Raw genomic sequence first — 18,491 nt, forward strand, 5'->3', positions numbered from 1 at the left:
GTTTTGCTCAATGGAAAGCAACACAAAAATTAACACAAACAACAAACTTCAGCTTTGCCATGAAAGTATTTCAGCTCTTCCATTTTAAAAACAAGAGGCCCTTCCAAGTCACTCTTCCAAGTTACTTGAATTTACTCTTTTAGATAAATGCACAGTGTTTTAGGGTTCTCTCCCTGCCATTTCCTTCCTACTCCCCACTAGCAGGAGAAGGCTTTTGGCCTGTGGTCCTCATGTCCTCCCTGCGTCCACCAATAGCATCCATGGAGCTTGTCATCTGTACACTGGTCACTGCTTAGAGACCGCCTTGCTGGACCAGCTTCATGGGCACTGAGTCTCCTTGGAGGCTTCCACTGCTCGAAATGGTATTCCATCCAACTTCTGCCTGTAGCTTCTGCTACAGGGGCTCCTTCTGCAGCAATGGCAATCTCCTGGCAGGCAGGCTAGCTCTCAGATCTGAGTTCCTCAGAGCCTGTGGAAACTTCTGGATTACTTGTATAAGAGCTTGGAGGAGATAAGAGCACATCATGCTCTTCACAGGGAGCCTGCTTCTCCCTCTGCCTAGGTCTCTGCCTCTCTCTCTCTGTGTCTCTCGTGAATAAACAAACAAAATCTAAAAAAAAAAAAAAAAAAAAAAAAGGAATACCCACCAGGGATTTTATGAGCAGGGATTTTATTTTTTTTTTATTTTTATTTTTTTCTCTTTGAAATAAATTTATTTATTTATTTATTTTTATTTTATTTTTTTATTTTTATTTTTTTAATTTATTTTTTATTGGTGTTCAATTTACTAACATACAAAATAACCCCCAGTGCCCGTCACCCATTCACTCCCACCCCCCGCCCTCCTCCCCTTCTACCACCCCTAGTTCGTTTCCCAGAGTTAGCAGTCTTTTTTATAACCTGTTTCCTGATGTAAGCATTTTATACATTAGTAATTTACAAAAATTATTAAATTGAATGAATGATTCTCTGGCCATCTTTCTGCCTAACCATCTCTATGTTAGTGTTTCATGCTCTCTTTGATTCTCATTTCACCTTGGGTTTCTACTCCCTCCTCTCAGGGCTTTAAACCCAGTGTGGAAATGAGGGTGAGTAGGGTTCTGAGCCAACCTCTCATATGCATCTAAACTATGTTATTCTCCTTTTCTTTCCCTGTCGCAGGAGCAATTTTATTTCCATCCTGCCTGACGGGAAACCACCTTACATCATGTTCTGCTTTCTCTGTACTCCTTATCTTAGAGGACCATATATCTTGTCTTAAAGTGACCATGTGTCCTGGTTTTGGTCTGTGGGGGGGTCATGGTTTATGCCCATTGTCTCTGTGTAATTAAGAGGTATGTCTCCCTTCACTCTCAAAAATACACTGGCTCGGGTGATAAATTTCATGGCCACCCTACTTTTGTTAAACACTTTAAACTCAGGCCTCCAAACTTAGATTTCTTTTTGATTTAAAGTTTGACTTTGAGATTCCACCAAAACCCTTTTTTCTCTCTAGTTCCTGGATCTTGCAGCTAAAAGTCTTGTGTTTTTTTTTTTTTTATGCCTATTGTTCTAGTGAGGGAATTACAACATCTATTTTGAAAGACAAAGATACTACCCAATGACTTTTTAATTAGGAGAAATGAAAATGTTTCACAAAAGTAAAAACAAACCCTTAAATATGTCAATAGCAGGGCACCACCAATCCATGGGATGATCCTGGGCAGCACATTGTCTGGGTACATACTGGTGGCCCTCAGATGCTCAGGTGGTCCCATCCCTCAGAATTAAGAACCGTTGATATATTGTCCTTTTAACAAATTTTAGAAAAGGAAGAAAAAGTTATAGCTAGAGTTGTTTTTAGCCAATGCAGTCACTTCATCCTAGGCTGTGTCTGCCCATCCTTTGAGGACAGTTTGTAGAAAGCTATAGCTCTGAGGATTAAAGGAGAATGTGTTGAGGGTTAAGATAATTTATAAAATATATTTAATAAAACACATTAATGAATGTATAGGCTATCAGTAGATATTGTTTTCTAAATCTACGTGGTAACCCTGCTCATCTTATTCTGATCGGAAACTCTGGCAACGTGCATAATGTGGATTTTAAAAAAATTAAAAGGTCTGTTTCTCATTAAATCATTTGGGAGAAAAATTATAATTAATCTTAATTAAAACATATTTTTATAAGCAAGATCTTTTTTAAATGAAAGGTTATTTATTTATTCATTCATTCATTCATTCATTCGAGACACAGAGAGAAAGAGAGGCAGAGACACTGGCAGAGGGAGAAGCAGGCTCCATGCAGATAGCCTGACGCGGGACTCGATCCCAGGTCCCCAGGATCACGCCCTGGGCCGAAGGCGGCACCAAACTCCTGAGCCACCCAGGCTCACCCAGGCTCACCCACCTAAGCAAGATTTTTTAAAATAAAATATCCATGGGATAAACCATTAAAACACAGGGCATCAGAAGTTTTTTTTTTTTTTTTTTTTAGAAGAGCCTGGGAACCCTATGAAGGTATTAGAATGGCTTTAGTGACTGAATTTCAGTGTTTACTTTCAGACATCCTTCTAGTAGTAGTGAAGGATTTGCCCTGATGCATTCATACCCTCTTGTAGTTTGTTTTGTAACAAATTGTTTTTTCAGGGTGGTTAACTTGGATTAGGGTAGAGAATGCATTACAAATATTATTTTGGCCTAATTAGAAACAGGTTTACCAGTGGACTCCGGGGACAGCTGATTCTGCATTAGAGGACAGGCAGTGACCACTGAAGGCTGATGAAGAGTGACCAGGGCTTCTCATACTCATTATTACTATGGCTTCCTACACATTTCTCCCTCATATCATATCACTGCGATCCTTGAGCAAGAAGCAGAGCTTGTCTCCGAGGGCACCTGTGTGTTTAAGAGAGTCTTCAAGAGGATGTGGGGTAGTGAGGGTTGGACAATCAGGGCTGCTCTCACATTACCACTACCTTTCTCTCTTGCTTCTACAGTTCAGGAGCTTAAGCCTCTTCCTCTCTCTCTTCCTTTCCCCCTCCCCTCACATCCACAGATGGAGTGGCTGCGTTCCGCGCCTTCTTGAAGACAGAGTTCAGCGAGGAGAACCTGGAATTCTGGCTGGCCTGTGAGGAGTTCAAGAAGACCAGGTCAACTGCAAAGCTGGTCTCCAAGGCCCATAGGATCTTTGAGGAGTTTGTGGACGTGCAGGCTCCGAGGGAGGTGTGTTGGTGGTGGCGAGAGTCTTGCAAGACCTCTATCCATGGCTCCTGTCTCACACGGCTCTCCTTGTGGGGGTTTGAGCCAGTCTTGATGGGTACTGTCTTCTAAATTGAGCCTTACCTCTCCGATGGCTCTTAATGAACAAAAGGATCACTTTTAAGGGGCAGAGACCAGGGCTTCTAAAAAAGTAGCTCTATTAGGAATGTTTTAGCTATCCGTCAAACGTGCCTGCAGGACCTGTGTTTCTTTTTCTTTTTTATTTATTTATTTTTTATTTTTTTAAAGATTTATTTTTACTTTATGATAGACAGAGAGAGAGAGACAGACAGGCAGAGGGAGAAGCAGGCTCCGTGCCAGGAGGCCGACTAGGGACTCGATCCCGGGACTCCAGGACCACACCCTGGGCCAAAGGCAGGCGCGAAACCGCTGAGCCACCCAGGGATCCCCTAAGACCTGTGTTTCTATAGCGATTCTGCAAGGATGGATGCCATTGAATCTGTGTTAGTTTTCCTAGTGGAAGGCAGCATGGCTTAATGGGATGAGCATCCACTTTGGAATCTTTTTCCAGTCTCAGCTCTACAATTACTAGCTGTGTGATCTTGGCTAAGTTACCTAGTCTCTCTGAATCACATTTCCACAGTGTAAAAGTGTTTATCATCTACCTTTTAAGACTATTCTTGGGGACCCCTGGGTGGCACAGCGGTTTAGCGCCTGCCTTTGGCCCAGGGCGCGATCCTGGAGACCCGGGATCGAATCCCACGTCGGGCTCCCGGTGCATGGAGCCTGCTTCTCCCTCTGCCTATGTCTCTGCCTCTCTCTCTCTCTCTCTGTGTGACTATCATAAATAAATAAAAATTAAAAAAAAAAGACTACACTTGAGTTTTAGGGATAAAGCTATTTAACCTATTCAACATCTGTCACTGCTTATTAATGACTAATTACAGTCATTTATATTATCTTATGATAACATAATAATAAAAGGAATTTCTATGTATGGCTGTGCTGAGTTATAAAGCAGAATTTTACTTGGGAGGGTTTTATAGAAGAAAAATATTTGCTATGAGTTTTGATGCATTATATACTTAGAACTCTTCAATTATCCTTTGACTTGAAATGTAGGAGGCCTTTGGTCAGTGGCCAGGATGCTGTAGGCTCATTATAATGCTGCTTGGAACAGAGGTGTCCATTATAACCATAGCCTCTCTTCCCAGGGCATTTGTTTCCTTGGTAGTTAAGAAAGAACAAGAAGGCAGGCTTACTTTGGGGAATCCACACTAATACTTAGCTTCAGTCTCACCCTTTGCCTGACATGGTGAAGACCCCTGGCTTGGTAGTTAAGTGATTTGGGGTTTTGCCTTGGCTCTGTTACTAACTTTCCATACTACTTTAGACCAGCTTTTTATTAGCTCCTTTCTTCAGTGTCCTTAACTATAAATTGGGATGAAGAATATCTAGTCTTTGGACCTCACAGGATTCTTGCTGGGGTCAAAAGGGATGACCTCCAGGCAAATAGTTTGAAAAGCATGGATAAGCTTACATATATAAGATACTGTCATTAATAATTATTATATAGCAAGGAGCAGTTGCCAGGCACCTGGGCCCTTGAGGGCCAGTGACCATGCTCTCTGTTTGTGTCTCCAGGTAAACATAGACTTCCAGACCCGAGAAGCCACCAGGAAGAACATGCAAGAGCCATCCCTGACTTGCTTTGACCAAGCCCAGGGAAAAGTACACAGCCTCATGGAGAAAGACTCTTATCCCAGGTTCCTGAGGTCCAAAATGTACTTAGATTTGCTGTCCCAAAGCCAGAGGAGGCTCAGTTAGACCTCAGATGGGGACTCTTGGAGATCACTGGCTTTTCCCCCTCCCTCTGCTGCCAAGACCATATTCTAATGTGAAATGTCATAGGTGTTCAAAAAGCAATGGCACTTAGGTTGGGAGCCTGGGGATGAGAAATGGATGAAGGGCCATTCCAGTCACCAGAGCTTGGACTCTATTCCATTTACTCATGTTTGTGTTCTGGTTAGTGGTAGCACCTTGCTGCTGTTACCCTTCTTCTGGGTCAGCAACTTGCCCTCCATAATGCCTTGGGTCATCTCTGCTGAGAAGGCAGATTCGCTATGCTGGGCTAATGTGTAAATAATGCAAATGCAACTTCCACCACTTCCACACCCTCTTCAGTTAAGATTCCTGACTCTAACTTGTCCTTTACCCCTGTGAGGAAGAGCCAGAAAACTCTGGCTCATGCTTGTGATTTGCTGTCACAGTGTAATGGCCAGTCCTGGGTGCTGGGGCCTCACAATGTAGAAGAGAGGTCTCTGGGGGAATCCCAGGTTTCTAGCACTGTCATTGACAGGTGGCCTCTGGGAGAAGGGGCAAACTCCATGAATTTGGCTATTCCTTTCATTTCCATTGGGCCAGTATGAAAAGCTGTGGTCTCTGCCCATCTTAGTCTAGGAGATTCACAAGACTTTTTACCCTTGCAATTCCAGGGAGGGTCTTGGGAGATGTCTTTCACGACTTCTGATGTGGAGCTGCTTTTAAGAAAGATACAGCTTGCAAATCTTCCTTGATTCTACCAAGAAGTATTGCAGGAGTCAAATGACCAGGGAACATAGCACCAGTAGACTTTTGTGCAATGGAGCACTATATATACTCTTTCTGTTGCTTACTGTATTCTCTGCCCTCACCTCCCTGTGGCATCACACATCACTCATCTCTTAGAATGACAGACAGCTTGGCAAAGGGAGGTGAATTCCCATAGCATGGACAGCTCTCATGGTGCCTAATACTTTCCTTGTCTCTCCCTGTCCCCCCTTCCATGCAGGTCATGTAATTATGATGGGGGAGAATGGGAACTTAGGCTGTGTAACTCTTCAGCTTGCTTCCTGGGAGCATGCTTTCTTAGAAAGGTCTCCTTCATGAAGGCCACCTTGGCTCTTGAGCAACTTCCTTCTTGATCTCTGACCTTTGGGGATTGAACATGAAACAGGAGGTGAGGCTAAGATCCCTGTTAACATCTGGCTATGGAGAATCTTCCTAAAATGCTTTCATGATGCCCTGAGGCTGCTTTTGGAAATGTATCAGGAAACTCTTCCTTGGAGGATGAGCATAAAGCACTCTAGCTGCTTTATGAGAAAGAGTGGAATTTGGCACAAGTTTGCAGTGCCAGGGATACGCATCCTCAGCAGAGAGACCAGAAAGTGGAAGAGGAGTCTGGAAGAGGCTGATATCCAGGTGGACCAGATCATAGAGAATGTGATGGAGGTACAATTGGGATAATTCACAGCCAATGGATTTGGATTCATTGCAGGTCTCCAAAACTTTCGGCTTGACTAAAGGAAAGACCTATGATTAGGCATAAGCTCTGGGGTTCAGGTGACTGACAAGTGGGCTGAAGCATTCTCCCCTCGTGGGGTGATGGGCCTCTAGATGCACGGGATTCGAGCGTTTGCATTCCTGTCCAGTAACTTTGTGAATCACTTCCTTCCTTGGCTGCAGCTAGACAAGGCCAAGAAGGCTCCTGAGTCCCACTGGTGTCAGGGTCTGTTGCCCTGCCAGACACATTATTATCTGTAGATGATGGTTGGTGAGTCTGTCTGAACCATCAAGGAGAGAGAGAACACATGCCTCCTAACCCTCACACTGAAGCGTCCTGTGAAGTCTCATGTTCAAGAACCCTGAAGCCTCAAATGGGTGTTCCCAGTTAGATCGGATAGTATTCCCCTGTCCCCACTGGTAAAAACCATTCTTAGCTAAAGCTGCCAGAATTAATTTAATGATCAAATTCTCGAACAGGGTATTTTAAACATTGTTTACATATGAAATGTGCATCTGCTGCCAACTCTACTGTCAAATATGAGGTGCATGTAAATTGGAACAGTTATGGAAACATGAAATGTTTAAGAGGGGCCTTTTTACCACTTTCACTATCCCCAGGAGAAGTCTGAACCAGAGTGTTGGGCAGTGGCCTCACCCGAGGCCCAGAGTTCTTGCCAACCGTTGGTGGAATGAAGGCCGCAGATGGTGGTGTCATGGCGCCAGGTGACTTCCTCCCACGATGGGGAGGCGTGAAGGACCGAGCTTGGGTATCCTGAATTTTGCCGCTCCGTGAGGGTATGTGGGCGTGTGTCTGTGTAGAGGAACGTGATAGCTATATTTATGGTACTCCCGTGGAGTGTGTGTGCGTGTGTGTGTGTGTGTGTGTGTGTGTGACCATTGTGAGAGTGAGTCCAATACACCACAGAGATGGTCTTCCCATGGGGTAGAGCTGTCCTCACACCCTTCCTGTCCTGCTTCCCACAGAAGGCACAGAGCTCTCTGCTCTGATGCCTACGTTCAGGCACTTAGGTCATGCCAACCCAGATTTTGGTCTGTGATGAAACAAAGAGAAATGTTTACAACATCTAGAGCAATATCAAAGCATACCTCATCCCCAATCTTCCATGTCTCCCGGTCCTACCCTTTCTCCTATTCCCTCTTCCATGGGCCCTCGTCCGCCTCACCAGGTGGGCATCTGCAGGTGCCACTTCTTCCACGTCTGGTCTTCCTTTGGTCCTCATGCCGGGCTCCTGCTGTGGACAGCCTTCCGGGCTCGAGGCTTGCTTTGAAGACCCAGGGCAAGCCAGGGCGGTAGGCCAGGCAGAGCTGTGATTTTTAGGACTGCTCTCCACCCCGCAAGCGGCCTTTCGGCCCCACTTGAGTGTCCAACCTGTTTCTGGCTGGCGTGAGATTACCTGTTGCCTTCGGCAAACCAAATAAAACATAATCAATGACAACCATTCAGAGCCCCAGGGTGTCTCTGGGGTGAGGAAGGGTCCTCTGAGCATGCCCGGGGCTCACCCGGAAAGCCTGTTACAAGTGCTACTTCCCACGCGGCACACCCACAGATGCTGATCCAAAAGGACCTGGGTGGAACCCAGAAAACTGCATTTTTAACAAGTTCCCACGGACCAGGCTTTGAGAAAAAGATGGTCTAAGATAGTGGCTCCCACCATTGGGTGCTCATTGGAATCACCTGGGGAGTTTTCAAACCTAAAGGTCCACATGTCCCACCCCAGAACAGCTGGTGGCTGGGACCCAAGGCATCCAGGTGACTCCCCTGCGGAGGAGGTAAGGCAGCGGGGGCCTGAGGAGTGAGGAGGGGCCCGAGCGGCTGGCGCACCCCCAGATGCCAACAGGAACCTGCCAGCCCCGAGTCCGATTCTGGGCGGCTGCGTCTCTGTGTTGTCTCAGTCTGATGTGCTCCTGTGAGATAAAAACGTCTGTGGCCCAGCTGCACGCAGCGGTCGCGGGTGCGCCGGCGGCGGGGAGCGCTGAAGGGTATCTGCCCAAGAAGGGGTTTGGTCACGCATCCCAGTCTCATCCCAGTGCTTCCTCCAGGCTGGCCTCCTGGGCCTCTCCCTCGTTTGCTCATTGTCACACGCGCTCTGTGTTTGGCCATTTGCATTGGGTTGTGCCTCTGTGGCCAAGGCCTTGCGACCTGGTGGCTGGAACTCAGGTAGGGGGCGGAGGGGGTGCCCTAGTGGTGACAGAGGCAGCGCAACAACGTCCAAATTTCTCAGCGGAGCTGGTCCCATCCTGGGAATATCACGCTGTGAGGGCTTCTCCAAGGCCACAGTGGGGTCACAGTGGGGTCACCCCTTCTCGCTCCAGAGCCCTCAGGATCCCCTCTTTGGTCTCCGGCTGGATGGGCAGCTGAAGGTTCCAGGCTGGTTTCCTCCTCTGGTGCTCCCCCCAGAACTTGCTGCTCTGAACAAACCAAAGCTGGGCGATGGTGTCCTGTCCCCGCTGCAGGCCCAGGCTCGGGGGCAGGGAGGGCCTGGCTGCTTTTCCTTGGCACAACCGGGGCTTCCCAGTCCCCCAGGCCCTGGACTGTCACGGTGTTGAGAGCTGCGGGAGGGTAGGAGCGGGGAAGGCGGCAGGGGAGGGCACCTGCGGGGGAAGGGAGGCGGCTCCCTGGGCTCTGCTTCTCCTGGAGCAGAAGGGACAGGTGCAAAGTGGCGCGTCCGAGGCCACGGGCCGCATGGACGCGCGTGCCCGGAGCTCTCCGGACCCCGTCTGTGCCTACTTCCCAGCAAAGCGGAGGACTTCCATTCTCCGCCCGACGCTGCCCTTCAGCCGCCCTCTTTCAATTCGCGTCCCTCCGGGTTGGAAGCGACAGAGGCCGCGAGGTCACCCCTGCCTTTGAGAACCTGTGCCTCTTGGCGCGATCGTGGAGGGAGAAGCCAAGAGCGGAAACGTCTTCCTGCGCCCGCGGCCTCCCAGGTCCCCACAGGGTGCGGGGCCCCAGATGGGAGACTGCGGGGGGTGGGGGGGTTGAGGGGGGGGTGGGGGGCCGCCCGGGGCGGTGAGGCCGCGCTCCCTGTGCGCGGGGCCAGGTGGCCGGGCCGCAGAGGCGCAGCCGCTCATCCGCGCAATAACCCGCTTGGCTGTTGGATCTCGCCGCGTCGTTTCATTACTGTGCAAAGTGGAATAATGTCATTCACCTTTACTATAAACAAGGCTGTGAGAACATAATAAACAGAACCTGAACACGCTGCCCCGCGCTCTCTGCCCACGTTTCTGGCCCGCTGACTTCACGAGGAGATGCTTCCAGGACACGTGGTCCCCCCCACCGCCGGGGTGGGGCGCACGGGGGCGGAGGGCTCGCCAGGCAGGGGCGGCTCGCGGCTGGCGGTCATCCGTGGGGAGGCAGCCACGTGGGGGGCCTCGGGGTGGGAATGGCCTGGGATAGTGCGGGTGGGGGCGGGGCGGGGTGCCTTTGGGTTAGGAGGGGGGCTCTGCAACTGTGAAGTGCTCTCCAAATAGGAGGTGGTGTTTTTATTAGCACCACCTACTGCTCGAAATGCAGGGAGAGAAAAGGCTGAGGGATGGTTTATGTATTTGTTCAGCTGGAGCAATCTGAACATGGAGTGGGCTGCTCTTGCTGTGGCTGCACCGCACCTGGTACAAGCCGTGTGTCCTGGAAAAGTGTGTTCTGGTGATCCGGCCCCGGGGAGAGGACTGAAGGAGAATAAGGGGTAGTGTCTGCTTGTCGAAGCTCATTTGTCGGGTGCGAGGATGACATAGAGATATATAACATATTAATAAGCCAAATAATTAAAATGTGCTGGAGAAGATCTTTTTTTTTTTTTTTTAAGATTTTATTTATTTATTCCTGAGAGACACAGAGAGACAGAGACATAGGCAGAGGGAGAAGCAGGCTCCCCATGGGAGCCCGATGGGAGACTCGATCCCAGGACCCCAGGATCATGACCTGGGCCAAAGGCAGATGCTAAACTACTGAGCCACCCAACTGCCCCAGAAGGCCTGTCTTTAAAGGAAAGTTGACATTTCTTCAAAGGTGAAAGCTTTGGGTTAAATGAAAAGCCTTTTTTAAAAAAAAAAATACATTTATTTTTTATTGGTGTTCAATTTGTCAACATACAGAATAACACCCAGTGCTCATCCCGTCAAGTGCCCACCACCCAGTCGCCCCCACCCACCCCCGCCCACCTCCCCTTCCACCACCCCTAGTTTGTTGTTCGTTTCCCAGAGTTAGGAGTCTTTCGTGTTCGTCTCCCTTTCTGATATTTCCCACTCATTTTGAAAAGCCTTTTGTAACGCAAATGATCACTTCCAAATTCCTGTTTGGTGGACTAAGGCCCGTAGTGGTGAGTGGTAGCAGCTGACTGATGCAGACAGGAGGATGCTACTGGTGGGGGGGCTGTGATTGGTTCCTCTCTTTCCCCCCTTCTACACCTCACCTCTGTTGCCACTTCTGACCCCTCCAGGACTGAGAAAAGCAGAGAAGGAGGAGAAGGAGGGACAAGGGTGTCCTACCTGCCTTGCATACCTTCGGGGATAGGCCTCCAGCTCTCGGGGCCTGGGAGAACTCTGCTGGGTCCTTCTTGAGTTCCCTGGAGACCCTTTGTCTCTGAGGAGTCCTCCCCTCTTACCTCCAGCTGACCCCAAAAGGTTGGATACTTTCCTACTCTGACTCATGGCTTGCTCTGTCCGGGGAAGGGCCCTAACTTCTCTCTGCTGCAGTCTGTTTGTCCCTCCAGGACACCCTTTAGGAGGGGTCCTCAGATAACCCCATACCAGTCTCTCTCTCTCTCAGAGGTTCGCAGCTGGCCGGTTGGAAGCATTTGGGTCTTACTTGCCCCCAGAATTACAAGGCAGCAGGTGCCCTGCTGCCAACCCATAGCTCATGTTTTTGATTTTTCAGGATGGGGTCAGGTTTCCACGCCTCAGGGGTACATGTCAGGCTCTCCAAGGGACCCGCTGTACCCACTCTCCCTAGGGGAGAAGGGAGAGGCAGGCAGGCACTTAGCCCCGTGGGTGGCGGGGCTGGACTCGCCATATGCTAAAAGCTCTCTCCAAACACTTTCACAAATTCTCTCTAGCCCCTGGCCTTTTTCTCTGTGGGACAGGTTTTGAATGCCCCTCGCTGGTTTTTACTCCCTCCCTGCAGTGTTTGCTTGGTCTGGAACCCTTTGGATCCGAGATCTGTCTCCTAGTCTTTGACAGAGCCTCTTTCAGAGGAAAACACTTAACACTGTGCTGAGCATCTCATTAACACGCAGTGAATGTGGGAAAAACAAGCAAAATCCCTTCTGGTCCTATTGTCTACATCAACAAAGTGGCCAGAGGAAAACAAAAGAGAAGTCATTGATATAACTCCCTCCTGTGGATGCATTTCTTAGTTGAAGCCTGTTCTTGTCCCCTGTCCAGGAGGTATGGGACAAAGCCATTCTGAAGACTAGAGGGAAAGTGTGGGGACCTGTCATGGGTACTGTCTCCCCTGTCCATGACTGATTCTACAGCACAGAGGGGAGACCAAGTCCCCACCCCACATCACAGTGGCTGCGTGCTCAGTCATGGAGACAAACCCACAAGCCTGAGAGAACTGTCTTTGACGGGGGTTCCATCTGCACTCTCTTGCTGATCACTTGGGCTCTGATGCTAGACTGTCCGAGTTTGAATCTCGGCTGTTAGCTCTTACAAGTTGTGTGAGCCTAGGACAGTTACTTCTCTGTGCCTCAGTCTTCTCATCTGTAAAACCAAAATAACCACAGAGTCAACCACCTGGGGCTGTTGTGAAGACAATGTAAGTTAACATGGAAGCCTGCTTATGCTTAGCACAGTGCCGGGGACAGTGTAGGCACACAGAGGGTGCTAGCGGCGGTCTTCTCTCTCACTGGATCACCGGGACTCAAGCTGGCACCTCCATTCAGAGCTCATTTGCTTCTTGGTTGAAGCAGAAGGACACCACTCAAAACGAAGGATGTTACATGATCAGTGTCTCCTCCTTCCCCGCTAAACCATAAACTTCCTGGAGACCGTCTGCTTTGTTCCCTACTCTAGTCCCTAGATACTGATTGAAAGAATATTATATCTTACAAGTGTATTGGAGCAGGCCTTATAGATTAGGCACTTGGGTAGGCTGGAGGCGGAGGCCAGAAATCTACTCCCCCCACCCGGGACCTCAAGGAACCGACTTAGCTCTCACAGGAACTTAACCCTTCATAACACTGGCACAAGGCTTACCAGATGAGTGCTACAGAAAGTGAGTGGCTTCACGTTCAGAAGTGGCTGTACTAATAGGACACCCTCCTTAGGAGCCAGGAACTTTGCAAGGCAATGTAGATGCTCCATCTCCATCTAGTTGAAACCCCACAGCGATGCTATGAGGTAGGGTATTGATTGGCTAGGCCTCCCATCACAAAATACCACAGATCAAGCAGCGTAAACAACAGACGTTCCCTCGCAGTTCTGCAGTCTGAGATCAAGGTGCGAGGTGAGATTAACTTCTCCTGATGTCTCTCTCCTTGGCTTGTAGAAGGCCATCTTCTTGCTGTGTCCTCACATGGCCTTTCCCCAGCGACCTTGCCCCTTGGGTCTCTTCCCCTTCTTGTAAAAACACCTGTCAGGTTGGATTAGGGCTGCCCCAGCAACCTCATTTTAATTAAATCACCTCCCTGAAGGCCTGTCTCCAAATCCAGTCACATTCTGAAGTACTGGGGCTTAGGGTGTCAACATACGAATGGTGGGAGTGGGGGTGGGGTGGGGGGAGACAGTTCAGCCCATAACAGGTAGATGCGGTTTTGGTTTATTATCCCCATATAAAGATAAACTGAAGCAGGGAGAGCTGAACCTCCATAGCCAAGGTCATGCAACCTGTAGGTGGCATAATTAGATTTAGAACCCCGGCTCTGTGAATCCAGAACTGGTGCTCTTAACCTCTGCTTTGCTGTGGACTACAAGGGAATGCAGGGTAAGCGGGGTGCATGGGTGCAGGCAAGGGGAGAAGGTGTGGGAGCGGAGCTGCCCCTGCAGTGGGAAGGATGCAAGTACGTGCCAACAGCAGGCTGAGGCAGAGGGGAGGGGACGGGTGGAAAGGGGGGTCAGTTCTTTACCTTTTGCTCACTCAAAAATGTGGGTTCCTGGAGAAGCTGAAGGCCTGGGCTGGAAAATGATGGTCGCTGAGAGATGCACTGCAAAGCCAGCTGGAAATGGGATTAGCCAATTATCTGCCCGAGCTGTTCCTGAGCGGTGCATCCAGGTGCAGTTGCACCAGTTTGTTTCTGTCCTGTTCTTTGCACTCACTCCCCATCAGGACGATCTGTCCGCTGCCATCTCGCAGGGCACTTTCTGGGGAGACTGAGTCATGGCCCCACTCACAACCCTGGACACGCTGGGTCTCTGTCTCCCGCATCTGCCGGGGGTTGAGCACATCCATGGGGTCCAGGCTCCAGGCATGCCCTTCCCACGGAGAGAGACATAGCCCCCTCTCCTCAGGCACTAAGGCCCGTCTGGCTGGCACCCAGAGGGGCAGGGGCTCTCTTCTTAAACACGCAGCAGGAAAGAACATGGGGATTCAGGTGCCTGAGAATGAGTCCTGAAGCTGTTGCTTATTCTGGGTGTGGGACCCTGGGGATGAATTTAGCCTCTCCTAGCCTCTATTTTCCTATTAGCCAAAGGGGGTAAGAGTATCCACACTTCCAGGCAGGGCAGCTATGAGGATTGGAGATGAGATGGGCAAAGCACCTGGGCAGGAGCTGGTATGTGTAGGTGTCCCCAAAATCATAGTCACAACTATTGGAGATCCAGACTCCGGTTTGCAGACATCCCAGAACCTGTCACGGGGCTGTTGGCAGTAGAAAGTATCACGGTAGGTCAAATGTAAGCTGTGTTTGAAAAACAGGACCTCTGTCACTTAGAAACAAAACAAGGTGCCTTTTATCATTCAGCACGGTACTCTGCTCCAGTCAGGATATTGGGACCTCTCCTTACGTGCCCTGTGACCTAAATATAACAGGGATCACTCTCACTCATCATGCAGACTTTCCAATGAGACACACAATATGCAAACAAATTAACTGAACTTTGAATTGACAGAGTTTAAAAACAAAATCCTGTGTCTTGCAAAACCAAATCAACTGATGGGGCACTTTCAGCATGCCCTGTTCTAGTTTATGCTGGAGCCAGACTTTGACTTTTGACTTGTCGCTTGTCGCTTTTGGAGAAACACGGGAAACATAAGCTGGTGGATGTTCTCGCTCAAGATGCGGAGGGCGTAGGTGGCTCTGGAGTAGACTGCGTGGAGCCCACCTCGAATACGGAATGGCTGTGTGTGTGTGTGTTTGCTGGGGGTGTTAAGGGAAATTATTTTAATCCTGTGCTTTAAAAATGCCATGGTCAAGGTTTTCCAGGAAGCGCTTTCTCAGATCACTTGTAACCAATAGCAAGGGTGATTTGAATCCACAACTCCACAGGACCCAGGTTGGCAGCGTCTCCCGGGAAATGGCAAGGAAGGGGTGAGGAGCTAGGAAGGGAGCTTCTAGAACCTTCTGTATCATAACCATATTCAAATCACAGAATCCCCCAGATGGCAGCATGCTGAGTAGGGCAAAGTTTCTCTCCCTGCATTGAGAGGAGAAAGGGGGTCCTGGGGGAGATGAATAGACAGCAATTAGCCTGGAGAATATATTGGTTTGCTTTCCTGGCTCGGGGCAGCCAGTTGCTAAGAGAAAGGGGTCTTGCAAGAGAAGAGGGGCGATGGTGCCTGTGGGCAGCCAGGGGAGCTGGGGGAGCCAGCCCCTCCTAAAGGCAAATGGCCCTTTTCAGGCAGCTCTGCGGAGGGGCTTGTCTCAGCCGGAGGAGACATTCTCACGCAGAGGGGTGGCATCTGGGCCTGCTTTGTAGCCACGGAGACAGTCTTGCTCTGTTGAGGGAGCAGCTGTTGGCCACCTGCTCACCAGCCTGGGGTAAGCCCTCTTTTGAGGAGCAGTGCCGGAGCCTGGCCTCTAGAATAAAGGGTGCCTTCAGCACAGCCTGCCTGGGCCATTCGCTTTGGGAGGTGAGCCGTGGGCAGGGTGCAGTGGTCCAGATGCTTGTCATGTGCCCCACCCCGCCCCACCTGTGGTCCCACACTCAGGGTCCCCTCCGCACTCTGGCAGCTGGCCCGTCTGCCAGCCTTTGTGTTTTAGCAGCACCTGCCCCTGCTTCCACTTCCCTGTCCCCGGGAAAGCATCTGTCCTGGAGCCAGACAGGCTAGCAGCAGGCGAGGCAGGAGCCAGCCATGCCAGGCTGCGGTGGAGAGATCCCGGGGCTTTGGCCTACTGCCCTTGCCCTTCCACAAGGACGGGTCCTGCTTACCCTAGGGCGGGTCCAGCCCCACCTTAGGTGGTGGAGGGGGTCTGTGCTGGGAGGGGCGGGAGTTGGTTGGTGGGGAGAGGGGAGCTGGGAGATATTCTTTAAAGCTGTAGAAAAAACTGCTACATGTTCACATCCACAACCAGTCAAGAAAGAGAGGAAAGAAACAGACGAGGTGAGGAAGTATATGGTACATCCGATAATCATGGAGCTGGAGCAGAGAATTTGACTGGGGGCATGCATTTCTTTGCGTAGGGATCACTGCTACTTATTCATGAAGCGCCTACTATAAGCCCAGGTTTTACAAACACTTTCTTCCCCTTATCATCACGAGGCAGGGCTAACCTTGTTTTCGCTTCGGTTCTTTTAATTGAGATATTATTGATGTAGAACATTCTATTGGTCTCAGGTGTACACCATCCTGATTTGCTATGTGTATATATTGCAGAAACGGTCACCACGGTAAGTCTAGTGAACAGGCACCATCTCACGTAGTTACAAGTTTCTCTTCTTGTGGTGAGAACTTTTAAGATCCCCTCTCTCAGCAACTTTCAAAAATACAGCACAGTGTTGTTAATTATAGTCACCTTGCCGTACGGGACATCCCCAGGACGTATTTATTTTATAACTGGAACTTACAAACATCTTACTGCTCCATCCTCACCACAGCCCGAGGGAGCAGAACTATTGTCCCATTTTGTAGAAAGGTACCTGAGGCTCGGAGGGGTTATTGCCATTCGTCCAGGGGAATGGTGGGAGGGATTGCAGACTGGATGTGTCCTACCAGACCCAGTGCTTAGCCATGGCCTTCCACCACTTTCTGGGTCTCTGCTTTGCCTTCCTGAAGAAAAGACCTCTCTAGATCACTTCTTTTTTTTTTTTTTTAATTTTTATTTATTTATTTATGATAGTCACACACAGAGAGAGAGAGGCAGAGACACAGGCAGAGGGAGAAGCAGGCTCCATGCACCGGGAGCCCGACGTGGGATTCGATCCCGGGTCTCCAGGATCGCGCCCTGGGCCAAAGGCAGGCGCCAAACCGCTGCGCCACCCAGGGATCCCTAGATCACTTCTTCTACAGGAGAGCTAAGCTATTTATTTAACTTTTCATCTGTCCTTCATTTTCTTCCTCTTTTAACCCAGAGTATAAGCTCACCAAGGGCAAGAGTCAAGTCTGAAACTTCTTGGAAAGCCACCTCTGCTGCCCGGGACTCTTACATGATGCACACTGGCTGCCTGGCAGTTCCCTGATGATCCAGCGTAACACGGGGCTGTCCTTCCTGGGCAGTGATATCCCTGACCCTCGATCTATAGGGCTTCAGTATCAGCTTTTCCAATTCCAATCTCCCTTAAGATTGATTGCAAATTCCATGAGAAGGTGAAGGCGTGGGTGAGGGCAGGTCTGTGGCTTTGGGCAAGAGCAAGGCTTCTGTCCAGAGGAACAGGATCTCCGCCTGGGGGCCCTCTGGGGAGGGGTTTTATAGGCCTGCCATTGCTTAAATATACACAGATCTGGGAATCTTGTAAGCCTGAGGCCAGTGAACAGCTGCTCTGCCAAGGGCATATTTGCCTGGTAATTCTCATTTTTATTTGAATGCCCATCTGCCCCATCACTGACATCACAGCACAGCTGCAGTCCTGTTTTCCCTTCCCCTTGCCTGAGCCTGTGGTGTGGCCTTGCACTCAGGATGATTAAATGGCTCTGTGGGTGGCCTCACTCGGTAGTGTGTGTGCCTGGGGTGGAGGGGGCAGGCGGGGCCAGAGCAGCGAGGGTTGAGGCTGCCCATCAACAGGGGAGGCTCCGGCGTGGTGTGTGCGCCCTGGGGGAGCGTGGTGCTGGGCAGGGGCAGAGTCTGGGAGCACCTCATGCGGTAGGAGAGAGGAGGTGACCCTGGAACGGTGCTTCTGCAACACAGAAAGCTTTGCCACTTCTGTAACTAAGCAGTCCGCCCTGGGGATTAAAGGGCCATGTCACTTCATCCAGAACCAGGGCTGGCTGGAGGTTCCTAAGCCGGGCATGGGCCAGAGCCTTGAGGCAGGAATGCAAAATACTGAAAACATTCAGTAATTATAAGTTCTAGTCTCAAGGTTATAAAATATAAAGTTTCCTTGTTATTCGGATTGCCCCCTACGTCCCCTCTCTCCGAGTACTTCCTCACCTCTGTTCTTCATGGTAGTCCTGGATTCAAATCCTGGACCTGGTTATTTATTAGCTGCGTGAGCTTGAACAGTTTCCTTAACCTCTCTGAGCCTCAGCTTCTGTATCTATAAAATGGGCCCAGCATTTCCACTCCTAGACATATGAACCTCAGAAACATTTTTATGCATGGACACCAAACTGAAGTGCCCAGGTGTGTTCTTAGTAGCACTAGGTAGCAACAGTAGCACTTAGTAGCAATAGCAAAAGACTGGATACCACACAAAAGGCTCTCAAAAGAAGAGTGGATAAATTGTGGTACATTCACACAATGGAATTCACATAGCTGTGGAAATGGATGGCCTACGGTGATACTGTAGCAACAATATGGATGAATCTTAGCAAAATAATGTTAAGCTAAAAAAGCAAGTCCTTTTATTAAGATTTAAATATAATCAAAATGAACAATATATTTTAAAGTTTCCATATGTATTGGCCTGTTGTAAGGG

General features: G+C 49.6%; 1 protein-coding gene across 7 annotated transcripts in view; it reads left to right on the forward strand.

Annotated features, from left to right (window-relative positions):
• Positions 1-7,984, forward strand: part of RGS8 (regulator of G protein signaling 8) — a 40,493-nt gene extending 32,509 nt beyond the window's left edge. For all 7 annotated transcript variants that reach the window (XM_072830972.1, XM_072830968.1, XM_072830971.1 and 4 more), the window contains 2 exons: positions 3,037-3,203; positions 4,845-7,984. In XM_072830972.1, coding sequence (XP_072687073.1) covers positions 3,037-3,203; positions 4,845-5,027 — 350 coding nt within the window. In that variant the 3' untranslated portion in view covers positions 5,028-7,984. The remainder of the gene's footprint in view (positions 1-3,036; positions 3,204-4,844) is intronic.
• Positions 7,985-18,491: the final 10,507 nt, after the last annotated feature.

The sequence above is a fragment of the Canis lupus genome, chromosome 6 (genome assembly GCF_048164855.1).
Source record: "Canis lupus baileyi chromosome 6, mCanLup2.hap1, whole genome shotgun sequence".
NCBI classification, from domain to species: domain Eukaryota; kingdom Metazoa; phylum Chordata; class Mammalia; order Carnivora; family Canidae; genus Canis; species Canis lupus.